Consider the following 11,888-nt stretch of genomic DNA (forward strand, 5'->3'; position numbering starts at 1 on the left):
ACCCCCGACCATCTGCTGTTCGTGCAGACGCTCTACCACTGGCAGTCTATTTACTTCTCTCTTATATAACATCAACGTTTTGGGTTCCACAGGGTGTGTCTGTCTGTCAGGGGTACTGCTGTTTGGAGACATTAATAACATCTATTTGTCCAGGTATACTTAGTATGTTTATTGAAAAGAGATAAACTTTCTAGAAAACAAAGATCAATGTTTTGGTTTGTACAGGGTGTTTCTGGCCGGCATGTTGCCGCTGTTGCAGTCGTCGGTGGTGCAGCAGTACCTGCAGGTGATGTCCGAGGACAGTGTAGTGGGGTCGACATCAACACACTCGCTGTTGTCAGAGGTCTGTTCGTACCATTGTCTTTGACATGCTCCTTCGTGGACACACCTACACAGAACAAAACGCAATCACATTGTTGAGAAAGACAAGGTAAATATTGGATGTCTTTGTTGATTGTATAAGTCCGCATTATATACTGGGAAACTTAACAGTACATATGTCGATTTAAAGGGGTTAAACGGAAATGAGTGCAATAACCAATGCCTTCGTCAATTCCACAACACACTTTTCCTCCAACCTTAAACAACATTCGGTATCAATTTCTGAACACAAATTTCCTGTGCTAAACCTGATCAGAATACAATCCTAAATTCTCACCTTCTGATGTACTTCGTTGAACCATCTGTGTGTTGAAAGATGTCGGTCATGCAGAAACCCGCGTCTGATGGACAAGGGGAGGCTTTGGGCACGATAGTTTCCATAATGGTGCAATGTGTTCCCGTGTTGGCATCCCCGCACGTGTAACACGATCGCTGTATTGCTTTCGGTGTGGATGGAGATGTAGTTATTGTGGCAGTTGAGGTAGTTGCAGGCGTTGTGGTGACAGCGGCAGTTGTAGATGGAGTAGATGTAGGTGACGTTGTTGCAGGTGTCGTGGTCATGGTACTTCCAGCTGTAGAAGTGTTAACTGATCCCATATATATTTATTTTATGGAAGCGGTTGTAGTAGTAACTGATCTCACAGACATGTATTTAAAGGAAGTGGTTGTAGATACCGGACATTGCATAAGAGAATCAACAATTTTATCGTGTAACTGGCAATTTTACATGTACATAAGTCAAATCAACTGAAGGATACGAACCCGTTACACAAGAATGGCATGTCTTCCCACACAGAGCCGGTCCGAGTGGGTTGCTGCAGACATCCGACATGGTGCTACAGATCGGGTCGTGGTCTATGCAGGTATCAACGGGCTTCGTAGCCGCTGTCATATAAAGGTCATACATCATACATCATACAGACAGAGGTCATGTGTCATATGTAGAGGGGTAACATGTCAAACATAGACAGGTAACATACATACAGAGACAATATGTCATACATACAGAGGTCATGTGTGATATGTAGAGGGGTAATATGTCAAACAAACACATACATACAGTGACAATATGTCATACATACAGAGGTCATGTGCGATATGTAGAAGGGTTATATGTCAAACAAAGACAGGAAACGTACATACAGAGGTCACAATCAAATGACATCATTCATCCCTCTGCCACTGAAGCTGGGTAGCTCAATTACTATTGGCACTTAAGATACTAGTTATTATTGTTCTCATACTGAAAAGTCGGAAGAATGATTTTTGGAAGATAAATAGAATGTCATCCTTGTGTCTTCCAAGCAATATCGCTCGAACACTTTCACGCCAAATACCACCATCTAGCGTCTTTTAGTATGATGTTGCTACGTGCTCTGAACTTCCTCTGCCCTTTTGGCAAACGTTCTGTCAACTAGAGCAAGGTAGCAGACATTGATTGTGGAGTTCACACAAAGAAGAAATGAAAATGACACTAGTTATTGATGTTTCTACTTCACACGAGATACAAAAATCCTTCATAACAAAATATGTGATTTTTTGTGTGATGAATAATGAATAGACTGTCCAAAAGGAAACGATCCTCAGTCTGATTTCCATCCTCGACTATCCGCGTATAGTTACATATGAAAATTGATACTCGAGGATGTGTGATTTCTTGCCCTGCTGTAAGCTTTCTGGAACGTTGACACATACATTAGGTAAGTGATGCGGGTATATAATGAAAGCACCTTGTCATGTAATGTTTCTTTGTAGTATCCCTAATCCCTTTCTAGCGTTGTAAATACATGCATCAGGGGCTACCAGTGGTTAAAGCGTTCGCTCGTCACGCCGCAGACCCTGGTTCGATTCCCGACATGGGTACAATGTGTGAAGCCCATTTCTGGTGTCCCCCGCCGTGATATTGCTGGAATATTGCTAAAAGCGGCGTAAAACCATACTCACTCACTCACTCACTACATGCATCAACGGTTTTGGACCTTGCATCGACCTCACAAATCAGATTGTTTGTTGTTTGACGCCGCACTCAGCACTATTGCATCTACATGACGGCAATCTGTAAATAATCGAATACTGACCGGGCAATCCAGGATTGACAACATGAGCATCGATCAATGCTAATTGGGGATACGATGACATGCATAAACAAAGTCAGCGAGCAGTTAGAAAACTTAAATAATGACGCCTCCTAACTTCCTAAAGGTTGATTTTAGTGCATTTTTTATGATCTCAAACTGGCTTCCACAGGATCTATTGCTCTCAAGCGATATTTCCTAGGAGATATCACTGCAATGAAATTTCACCGCAATACTTCGCAGACCATTGTGACGTCATTATCAAATAGCAGCTGTAATGTCCCTGCCACTGACGCGAGACAGGTGAACCTTTTACATTGTTTATTAAGTGACTACTAACTGAATGATTTTAAATTGTTTGATAGGCATTACTTAGAAGTTGACGGATAACAACTTCTTTAATACTGTGAAAAGCGACGTTTCGGTATAGATCCTTATACCGTTGTCAAGCAAGACTGAATGAGGGACATAGTGCAGAATATATATAGTAGGTGGAGGATTAACAGTAGAGGTTTAACAGTAATAACAATAGCTATCACACCTACCAATGTTATCCCACTCATGTATCCATAAAATTGTGTCTATCTTGAATGATTTTAGATGATACATAGAATATTACACTCTTGTCTTATGCTATCAAATACATGATTAAATTTCGATAAATGTTTAAAACTCCACGACCAGCACACTTTTATCGACTCGTGTTGACATAATTGATATAACATGATGCCCGGGTGAGATTCTCTATTTATCACTGGTTATCATAGGGCGATGAGACAGGCTAGTGTTAAGTACTGGCTTCGTTCAATTAACCAGATTGGTGTCTCCTGTAGTGTTATTGCGGGAAAATTGCTATAAGTGATGTAAAACCATTAACTCTCACGTAATAAACAGCGAGGCCGATACTCTATTCTTAACAGTATATTTTGTTTTACGTTGTTAAATAGTTAATGATCCGGGGTAGAATAGGCCTTCAGCAACCAATGCAACGCAAAAGGCGATTATGCTTGCCGTAAGAGACGACTAACGGGATCAGTTGGCCATGCTGGCTGACTTGGTTGATGGATGTCAGTCACTGGGTTGTCTGGTCCAGACTCGATTATTAACATCCCCTTGTCATATAGCGGGAATATTGCTGAGTGCTGCGGCGTTAAACAACAAACACACAAACATTAGCCTATACATTCTTCTATATGACGTTCTTGAAGTGAAAGAGTCTGTACTGTCTTTACTGCTTAAACTCTGGGTCAAGGTTATTTTTCTATGAACTAACCATTTGTCGTCAAATTAAGACTAAACGGCGTGGGCGGCTCGACAAGTCAACTTGCGTGTATATGCACCAGCCGTAAGTTGATAATGACAATAACAACAACAACAACAACAATAATAATAATAATAATAATAATAATAATAATAATAATAATAATAATAATAATAATGGGTCCACTTGTATGGCGCCAAACTCCATACCAGGTCGTGTGCTCATGACGCTTACATTATTACCCCAGGCAATGGATCAGTGAGCACTCGATTTACATTCTCAGCTCCCTGGGGAGTACACAACCCAAACTGCCTGTGAGCCGCTAGAAGGTTAACAGCCATCTCATCCTACCGGGTACCCACTCACTGATGGGTAAACAGAGGCACATTTTGAACAAAGTCACTTGCCTAAGGAGACACCACATGTGGTGCATGTGCTTCAGTGTGGGGCAGGACCGAAGCCCTAGAAACTCTCAGGAGTCAAGCTGCTGAACGTGGTCACCCATCCATCTACTCTCCGAGACCGACGTTGCTTCACTTCACTTGATTAGTGATCTGTGCGCTGTGCACAGGACCACGTGCCACCAAGTTAGCCTTTCGCTGCGTACCGTGTTGGTTCACCTGTTGGAGCAGCTGTGGTAGCAAAACCAAACACTATCCAGATTGTCAGGTGCCATGGCAGGTGCGCGGTATTGAAATGAGTGGAACTGGACTAAGCCCTATTTCAGTTACGAGGGCAGATTTGCGTCCCTTGGGCACGCCAGAAACCTATGATCGTGGCTTCGAATCCCGGTTTGCCCCAATTGTGTTTCTAGATTAACATGACTACCCCACTCAGACACAGTATACTGATTCCGAACCGACCAGTTCTGGTTTTATACCCTTAATGCCGAGCGCAAGGCAGGATAAAGACAAGTGCCATCTTTTAACGTCTTTTGGTATGACGCTTCCGGGGATCGAACCCCCGACCATCTGCTGTTCGTGCAGACGCTCTACCACTGGCAGTCTATTTACTTCTCTCTTATATAACATCAACGTTTTGGGTTCCACAGGGTGTGTCTGTCTGTCAGGGGTACTGCTGTTTGGAGACATTAATAACATCTATTTGTCCAGGTATACTTAGTATGTTTATTGAAAAGAGATAAGCTTTCTAGAAAACAAAGATCAATGTTTTGGTTTGTACAGGGTGTTTCTGGCCGGCATGTTGCCGCTGTTGCAGTCGTCGGTGGTGCAGCAGTACCTGCAGGTGATGTCCGAGGACAGTGTAGTGGGGTCGACATCAACACACTCGCTGTTGTCAGAGGTCTGTTCGTACCATTGTCTTTGACATGCTCCTTCGTGGACACACCTACACAGAACAAAACGCAATCACATTGTTGAGAAAGACAAGGTAAATATTGGATGTCTTTGTTGATTGTATAAGTCCGCATTATATACTGGGAAACTTAACAGTACATATGTCGATTTAAAGGGGTTAAACGGAAATGAGTGCAATAACCAATGCCTTCGTCAATTCCACAACACACTTTTCCTCCAACCTTAAACAACATTCGGTATCAATTTCTGAACACAAATTTCCTGTGCTAAACCTGATCAGAATACAATCCTAAATTCTCACCTTCTGATGTACTTCGTTGAACCATCTGTGTGTTGAAAGATGTCGGTCATGCAGAAACCCGCGTCTGATGGACAAGGGGAGGCTTTGGGCACGATAGTTTCCATAATGGTGCAATGTGTTCCCGTGTTGGCATCCCCGCACGTGTAACACGATCGCTGTATTGCTTTCGGTGTGGATGGAGATGTAGTTATTGTGGCAGTTGAGGTAGTTGCAGGCGTTGTGGTGACAGCGGCAGTTGTAGATGGAGTAGATGTAGGTGACGTTGTTGCAGGTGTCGTGGTCATGGTACTTCCAGCTGTAGAAGTGTTAACTGATCCCATATATATTTATTTTATGGAAGCGGTTGTAGTAGTAACTGATCTCACAGACATGTATTTAAAGGAAGTGGTTGTAGATACCGGACATTGCATAAGAGAATCAACAATTTTATCGTGTAACTGGCAATTTTACATGTACATAAGTCAAATCAACTGAAGGATACGAACCCGTTACACAAGAATGGCATGTCTTCCCACACAGAGCCGGTCCGAGTGGGTTGCTGCAGACATCCGACATGGTGCTACAGATCGGGTCGTGGTCTATGCAGGTATCAACGGGCTTCGTAGCCGCTGTCATATAAAGGTCATACATCATACATCATACAGACAGAGGTCATGTGTCATATGTAGAGGGGTAACATGTCAAACATAGACAGGTAACATACATACAGAGACAATATGTCATACATACAGAGGTCATGTGTGATATGTAGAGGGGTAATATGTCAAACAAACACATACATACAGTGACAATATGTCATACATACAGAGGTCATGTGCGATATGTAGAAGGGTTATATGTCAAACAAAGACAGGAAACGTACATACAGAGGTCACAATCAAATGACATCATTCATCCCTCTGCCACTGAAGCTGGGTAGCTCAATTACTATTGGCACTTAAGATACTAGTTATTATTGTTCTCATACTGAAAAGTCGGAAGAATGATTTTTGGAAGATAAATAGAATGTCATCCTTGTGTCTTCCAAGCAATATCGCTCGAACACTTTCCTTTTGGTAGACATGCTTGTCGGGTTAAGTCAGTAAGATCCTTTCTAAAACAGTAAACTGCGTTTGAAGACAATGATTTTTGAGGTACCTGATACATGGGCGCTAGTGGCGGTTGAGGTGACATCGACATTTGGAGACGGAGTAGATGGAAACGATGCAACTGGTGCCGTGGTTTTTGAGACTCCAGCTGAAGAGGTTACTGATCTTATTGATATATATATATATATATTTAATGGCAGCGTTCACCTCCGCAAAGAAGAGACTGTCTGAACAATGGAGTGACGTCATCAAAGGTTTATAATGATATATATGTAATGGCAGCGGTTGTAGATATGGTTTCATTCAACAGCTTTATTGTGTAACTATCAACTGGAGGATACAGACCTGTTACACAAGAATGACAGGTCTTCCCACATAGAAACGGTCCGAGTGAGTTGTGGCAGATATTCGGCATTGTGCGACAGATCGGGTTGTGGTCTATGCAGAAGTCAACGGGCTTCGTAATTGCTATCATATAAACGTCATATATCATACATACACAGGTCATGTGTCATATGTGGAGAGGTAATATGTCCAACAAAGAAAGAAAGGTAATATGTTATAGAGAGAGAGAGCTTGTATGTCAATACAAACAACTCATGTGTCATACGACCCGTGAAGATCCAGGATAGAATAGATCTTCAGCAACCCATGCTTGTCGTAAAAGGCGACTAACGGGATCGGGTGATCAGGCTCGCTGTTTGGTTGATGCATGTCATCGTATCCCAATTGCGTGGATCCATGCTCATGATATCATTCACTGGATTGTCTGGTCGATTATTTACAGACCGCCGTCATATAGCTTGATATTGCTGAGTGTGGCGTTAAACAACAAACAATCAAATTAAAGCAGTTTACTGCATTTGAAGACAATGGAATTTTGAGGTACCTGTTACATGGAGGGAAGTGGCAGTTGTAGATGGAGTAGACGTAGTTAACGATGCTGCAGGTGTCGTGGTGTTTGTACCTCCGGATGTAGAAGTTACTGATCCCACTGACATGTAATTAGTGGAAGAGGTTGTATGCTAAGAGAAAAAAGTAACTCTGAATACTTTAAAGTTTTATAATGCTATGCTATTGAAACTTACAGCATAGTAGTTGGTCATTGTCTAATCAAATGAGACCGCCTCCGTGGTCTAGTGGTAGAGCGTCCGCCCGGAGAGCGGAAGGTCCGGGGTTTGATCCCCGGCCGCGTCATACCAAAAGACGTTAAAAGATGGTACTTGTTGTTACCCTGTCTGGCGCTCGGCATTAAGGGGCTAAAACAAGGACTGGTCGGCTCGGAGTCAGTATACTGTGTCTGAGTGGGGTATTCATGTTAAACTGCGGTATGGTATCTCAGTGAGCTAGCACTATAAATCGGCATCAGTCCGGACTAGAAGAGGCAGCCACACAAACACACACGTACATGCACGTCACTATGTAAGCGCAATAATCTTGGACGCGACGTTAAACCCAATTTCACCTCACCTTACTTCTAATCAAATGTTTTATCAAAACAAATTCATTTACAAAAAACGTACCTGTTTACAGAGCGACGCGCCCTAAATGAAGGATGGTGTAGGAACTCAATAAACAATGTCAATAACGGGTGTGACCAACATTAGCATTGATATAGGCGAGGAAGCAGCGGTGCATTAAATACACCAGATGAACGAACATCGCATGGAGGATGTTGTTCCAAATGTCAACCAAAGATTGACCCAGCTGAGATTACGTTACCGGCTTGTCCTGATCCCAGCTGTCGTAGGCGTCAGTCTATCTCATCCCAGACATGTTCTTTAGGGGAATAGGTCTAGAGAAACAGCCGGCCATGGCAGTACAGCCAGGTTATGCTGCCTCAAAAAGACTGTTACAACACGTGCAACATGAGGTCGGGCATTATCCAACTGCAACGTGACGTTACGTTCCTGCATTTGCACAAATGGCAGAACATGAGCTCGGTAGCATACGCCATACTCATTGCCATCAACAATGATGAGTTGTGTTCTCTCATGGGTTGTGATGCAACCCCATACCATTACACTTCCACCCCTAAATTGACGACGTTGAGTAACGCAAACGTCACTAGAATGTTCTCCCTAACGCCTCTAGACCCTTGTAGGACCACCGAACGCCTCTAGACCCTTGTATGGCCACCTGAGCTGTCCAGATGAAACCTGGACTCATCTGTGAACAGCATATTGTCTCAGTCTTCTTATGAACCTCAGATGCTGTCTACACCAAGCTAGTCGTGCCTGACGGTGACGTTGAAGCAAAATTGGGCCTATCGCGGGACGTCGGGGCCGGATGCTGTGCTCCCTCTACGGATTGAGTTCAGTTCTGCCACTAATTGGTCTCAACGCAGAAATTGTCCGAGCCGTTAATGTGGCAGTTTGGTATTGATTCCGTTTATGCACCAAGCGAATATGGTTGTCTTGGAGACCTAACGTCCCACGTTGACGACCGGCCTGTGGCAAGTCATGAATGTTGCCCTGCTGTAGATAACGTCACCAAAGATATGATGTTTTGCTTCGATGAACATTAAACTGTCTAGCAACTTCGTTTTACGCCATTCCTGTTTGCGTGTGAGTTTCAGCAAGCCGTGTCATTGCGTAATCGTTATTTACGGTTAAACAGAAGTGTTTTTATGAGCACCTGGCAGCTTAACAATCATTGTGTGCTGTTCACATTAAAAAGCCGCCGTCAAATGGATGGAATATTGTTGTGTGCGGGGTAAAACAACAAACAAAAGACACACTCACCTTTATGACAAAGACCACAATAGCTAGGACATATGGCGCTGGCGAGAATGTCACTACATATGTTTTGGAGACTGTGACATCCGTTTTCTTTCATCAAATCCGTGCAGGGAGGGAGTAAGACCCCTGTAAAAGATGTTGTCTCAGTTGATGTGGTCGATATGTTAGGCCTTCGTTTTTATATTTGTTGTTTTGCGTTTTGTTCTCTCAAAACCTTGTGTTGGTTGTCGAAACATCCTTCATTAATCGTTTATTATTTATTGTTTTGGTAAAACAATACGGTCGGCAAGATTTCAGTTGTCTATTTTTTCTTTCTTGTCATATATGACAGATAAGGTAATGTTAGACCGAGTTCTTAATGAGCGGATGTATTGGAATACATCAACATGACCTGTGAAGATCCGGGTTAGAATTGATCTTCAGGAACCCATGCTCGCTTAATTAGGAGCGACTAACGGGATCGGGTGGTCAGGCTCGCTGACTTGGTTGATGCATCTAATCGTATCCAAATTGCGTAGATCGATGCTCGTGATGTCAATCACCGGATTGTCTCCACATGACTATTTACAGACCGCCGTCATATAAATGGAATATTGCTGAGTGCGGCGTTAAACAAACAATACATAAATATTACGTTTTGAAATTCGACACAGAATCCAAACATGATTTCATACTTGTTTTGTTCTTTCCTGTCTGATATCGTCAGATCTAAATTCGATACATCGGTGAATCGCGACACACCCAGAATATTGATGAACCTTCAAGGTGATCGCCCTCGTATGGTGCCATCATATTTCTCCAGATACCTATCAACAATTAAAAGATTAGAAAACAATTAAATATAGATTGTGCTACAACACATACCTGTTGAAAGTCCCAGGCTCAACACAACAAGCGCAACCCCCATGTATTCACGTAACACTGACATGTCTAGAAGTGCGTGTTGGTCATTTCACTGTGTTTTTATATTCAAGATAATATTTTTGTCCTACTTAGGATATGCAAGTAGACAACGTAATACTATCTTGGACATAAAAAAACAGTCACAGTGAAATGAACATCACACCTCTAGACAGCTGAGACACACCTCACCCATCCAAGTGATGACTCCGGCCCAGTGATGACTCCGGACCAGTGTTGACTTCGGCCCAGTGACGACTCCGGCCCAGTGATGACCCCGCCCAGTGATGACACCAGTCCAGTGATGACCCCGCCCAGTGATGACACCAGTCCAGTGATGACACCAGTCCAGTGATGACTCCGGCCCAGTGATGACACCAGCCCAGTGATGACCCCGCCCAGTGATGACCCCGCCCAGTGATGACACCAGCCCAGTGATGACCCCGCCCAGTGATGACACCAGTCCAGTGATGACCCCGCCCAGTGATGACACCAGTCCAGTGATGACACCAGTCCAGTGATGACTCCGGCCCAGTGATGACACCAGCCCAGTGATGACCCCGCCCAGTGATGACACCAGCCAAGTGTGTACTCCGTCAAGGTGAGTACTCCAGTCCAGTACTGACGCCGGCCCAGTGAGATCTCCGGCTCAGTGAGTACTCTGGCCAAGTGATGTCTCCGGCCCAGTGATGACTCCGGCCCGGTGATGACTCCGGCCCGGTGATGACTCCGGCCCAGTGATGACCCCGCCCAGTGATGACTCCGGCCCAGCCCAGTGATGACACCAGTCCAGTGATGACTCCGGCCCAGCCCAGTGATGACACCAGTCCAGTGATGACTCCGGCCCAGCCCAGTGATGACAACAGTCAAGTGATGAATCCGGCCCAGCCCAGTGATGACACCAGTCCAGTGATGACACCGGCCAAGTGATGACACCAGTCCAGTGGTGACTCCGGCCCAGTGATGACACCTGTCCAGTGAATACGCCAGTCCAGTGATGACTCCGGCCCAGTGATGACACCAGTCCAGTGATTACTCCGGCCCAGTGATGACACCAGCCCAGTGATGACCCCGCCCAGTGATGACCCCGCCCAGTGATGACACCAGCCCAGTGTGTACTCCGTCAAGGTGAGTACTCCAGTCCAGTGCTGACGCCGGCCCAGTGAGATCTCCGGCTCAGTGAGTACTTTGGCCAAGTGATGACTCCGGCCCAGTGATGACTCCGGCCGAGTGATGACTCCGGCCCAGTGAGTACTCCGGCCCATCATAAAGTTCATGATTATACTTTTGTACGAACCAATTTCTGTGATAGGGTCAGCCAAATCATGAACGTAACAGGTCAGTCAAATGAATTTGTGAATGAGTTGACCATGACCCGTTTCCACTATGGCAGAATGTCACACGGTGGGATTTATAAAGAACACCCCGTTAGGTTAATCATAATATATATTCCTTTGGGATGATCAATTCTTGAAAGTAGCACCTTAGATGTACACATATGGATTCAACTATACACTTGTTAAACGTAAATAGCTACAGTTTTGTAAAACAAATTGTTACAAAGATTATTACTTTATCACGCTTATCGTATTGTCGGCAGAACTAGACCATCCCGCCTCACGGCTGTTCCGTGTGAGTGAGTGAGTTTAGATTTACGCCGATGTGAACAGTGTTCCAGTTATACCACGGCATGTCAGGTGGGACTGAAGCCAGAAATGTTGCGAGTCTTAGACGTTTACAACTTTGGTGAAGTCCACGAGCACGAGTTTCGTGCTGGCAAACCTAGAAACATGATCAGGACCAATTTGAGATTCGAACCCACGAT

At 44.2% G+C, this 11,888-nt stretch overlaps 2 protein-coding genes across 2 annotated transcripts; both read right to left on the reverse strand.

The window, feature by feature from the left end:
• Nucleotides 1-204: 204 nt before the first annotated feature.
• LOC139459161 (protein psiD-like) lies at nucleotides 205-1,273 on the reverse strand. Its single transcript, XM_071240616.1, has 3 exons — nucleotides 1,144-1,273; nucleotides 659-953; nucleotides 205-388 (listed from the first exon to the last, which is right to left on the reverse strand). The coding sequence occupies exons 1-3, from the start codon at nucleotides 1,271-1,273 to the stop codon at nucleotides 205-207; spliced, it is 609 nt and encodes a 202-aa protein (XP_071096717.1).
• Nucleotides 1,274-4,880: 3,607 nt separating this feature from the next.
• Nucleotides 4,881-10,091, reverse strand: LOC139459162 (protein psiD-like). Its single transcript, XM_071240617.1, has 7 exons — nucleotides 10,028-10,091; nucleotides 9,167-9,289; nucleotides 6,768-6,890; nucleotides 6,472-6,570; nucleotides 5,820-5,942; nucleotides 5,335-5,629; nucleotides 4,881-5,064 (listed from the first exon to the last, which is right to left on the reverse strand). Exons 1-7 carry the CDS (start codon nucleotides 10,089-10,091, stop codon nucleotides 4,881-4,883), a joined length of 1,011 nt encoding a protein of 336 aa, XP_071096718.1.
• Nucleotides 10,092-11,888: the final 1,797 nt, after the last annotated feature.

Source organism: Haliotis cracherodii, unplaced genomic scaffold (assembly GCF_022045235.1).
Source record: "Haliotis cracherodii isolate W230 unplaced genomic scaffold, xgHalCrac1.p SCAF_13, whole genome shotgun sequence".
NCBI lineage: Eukaryota > Metazoa > Mollusca > Gastropoda > Lepetellida > Haliotidae > Haliotis > Haliotis cracherodii.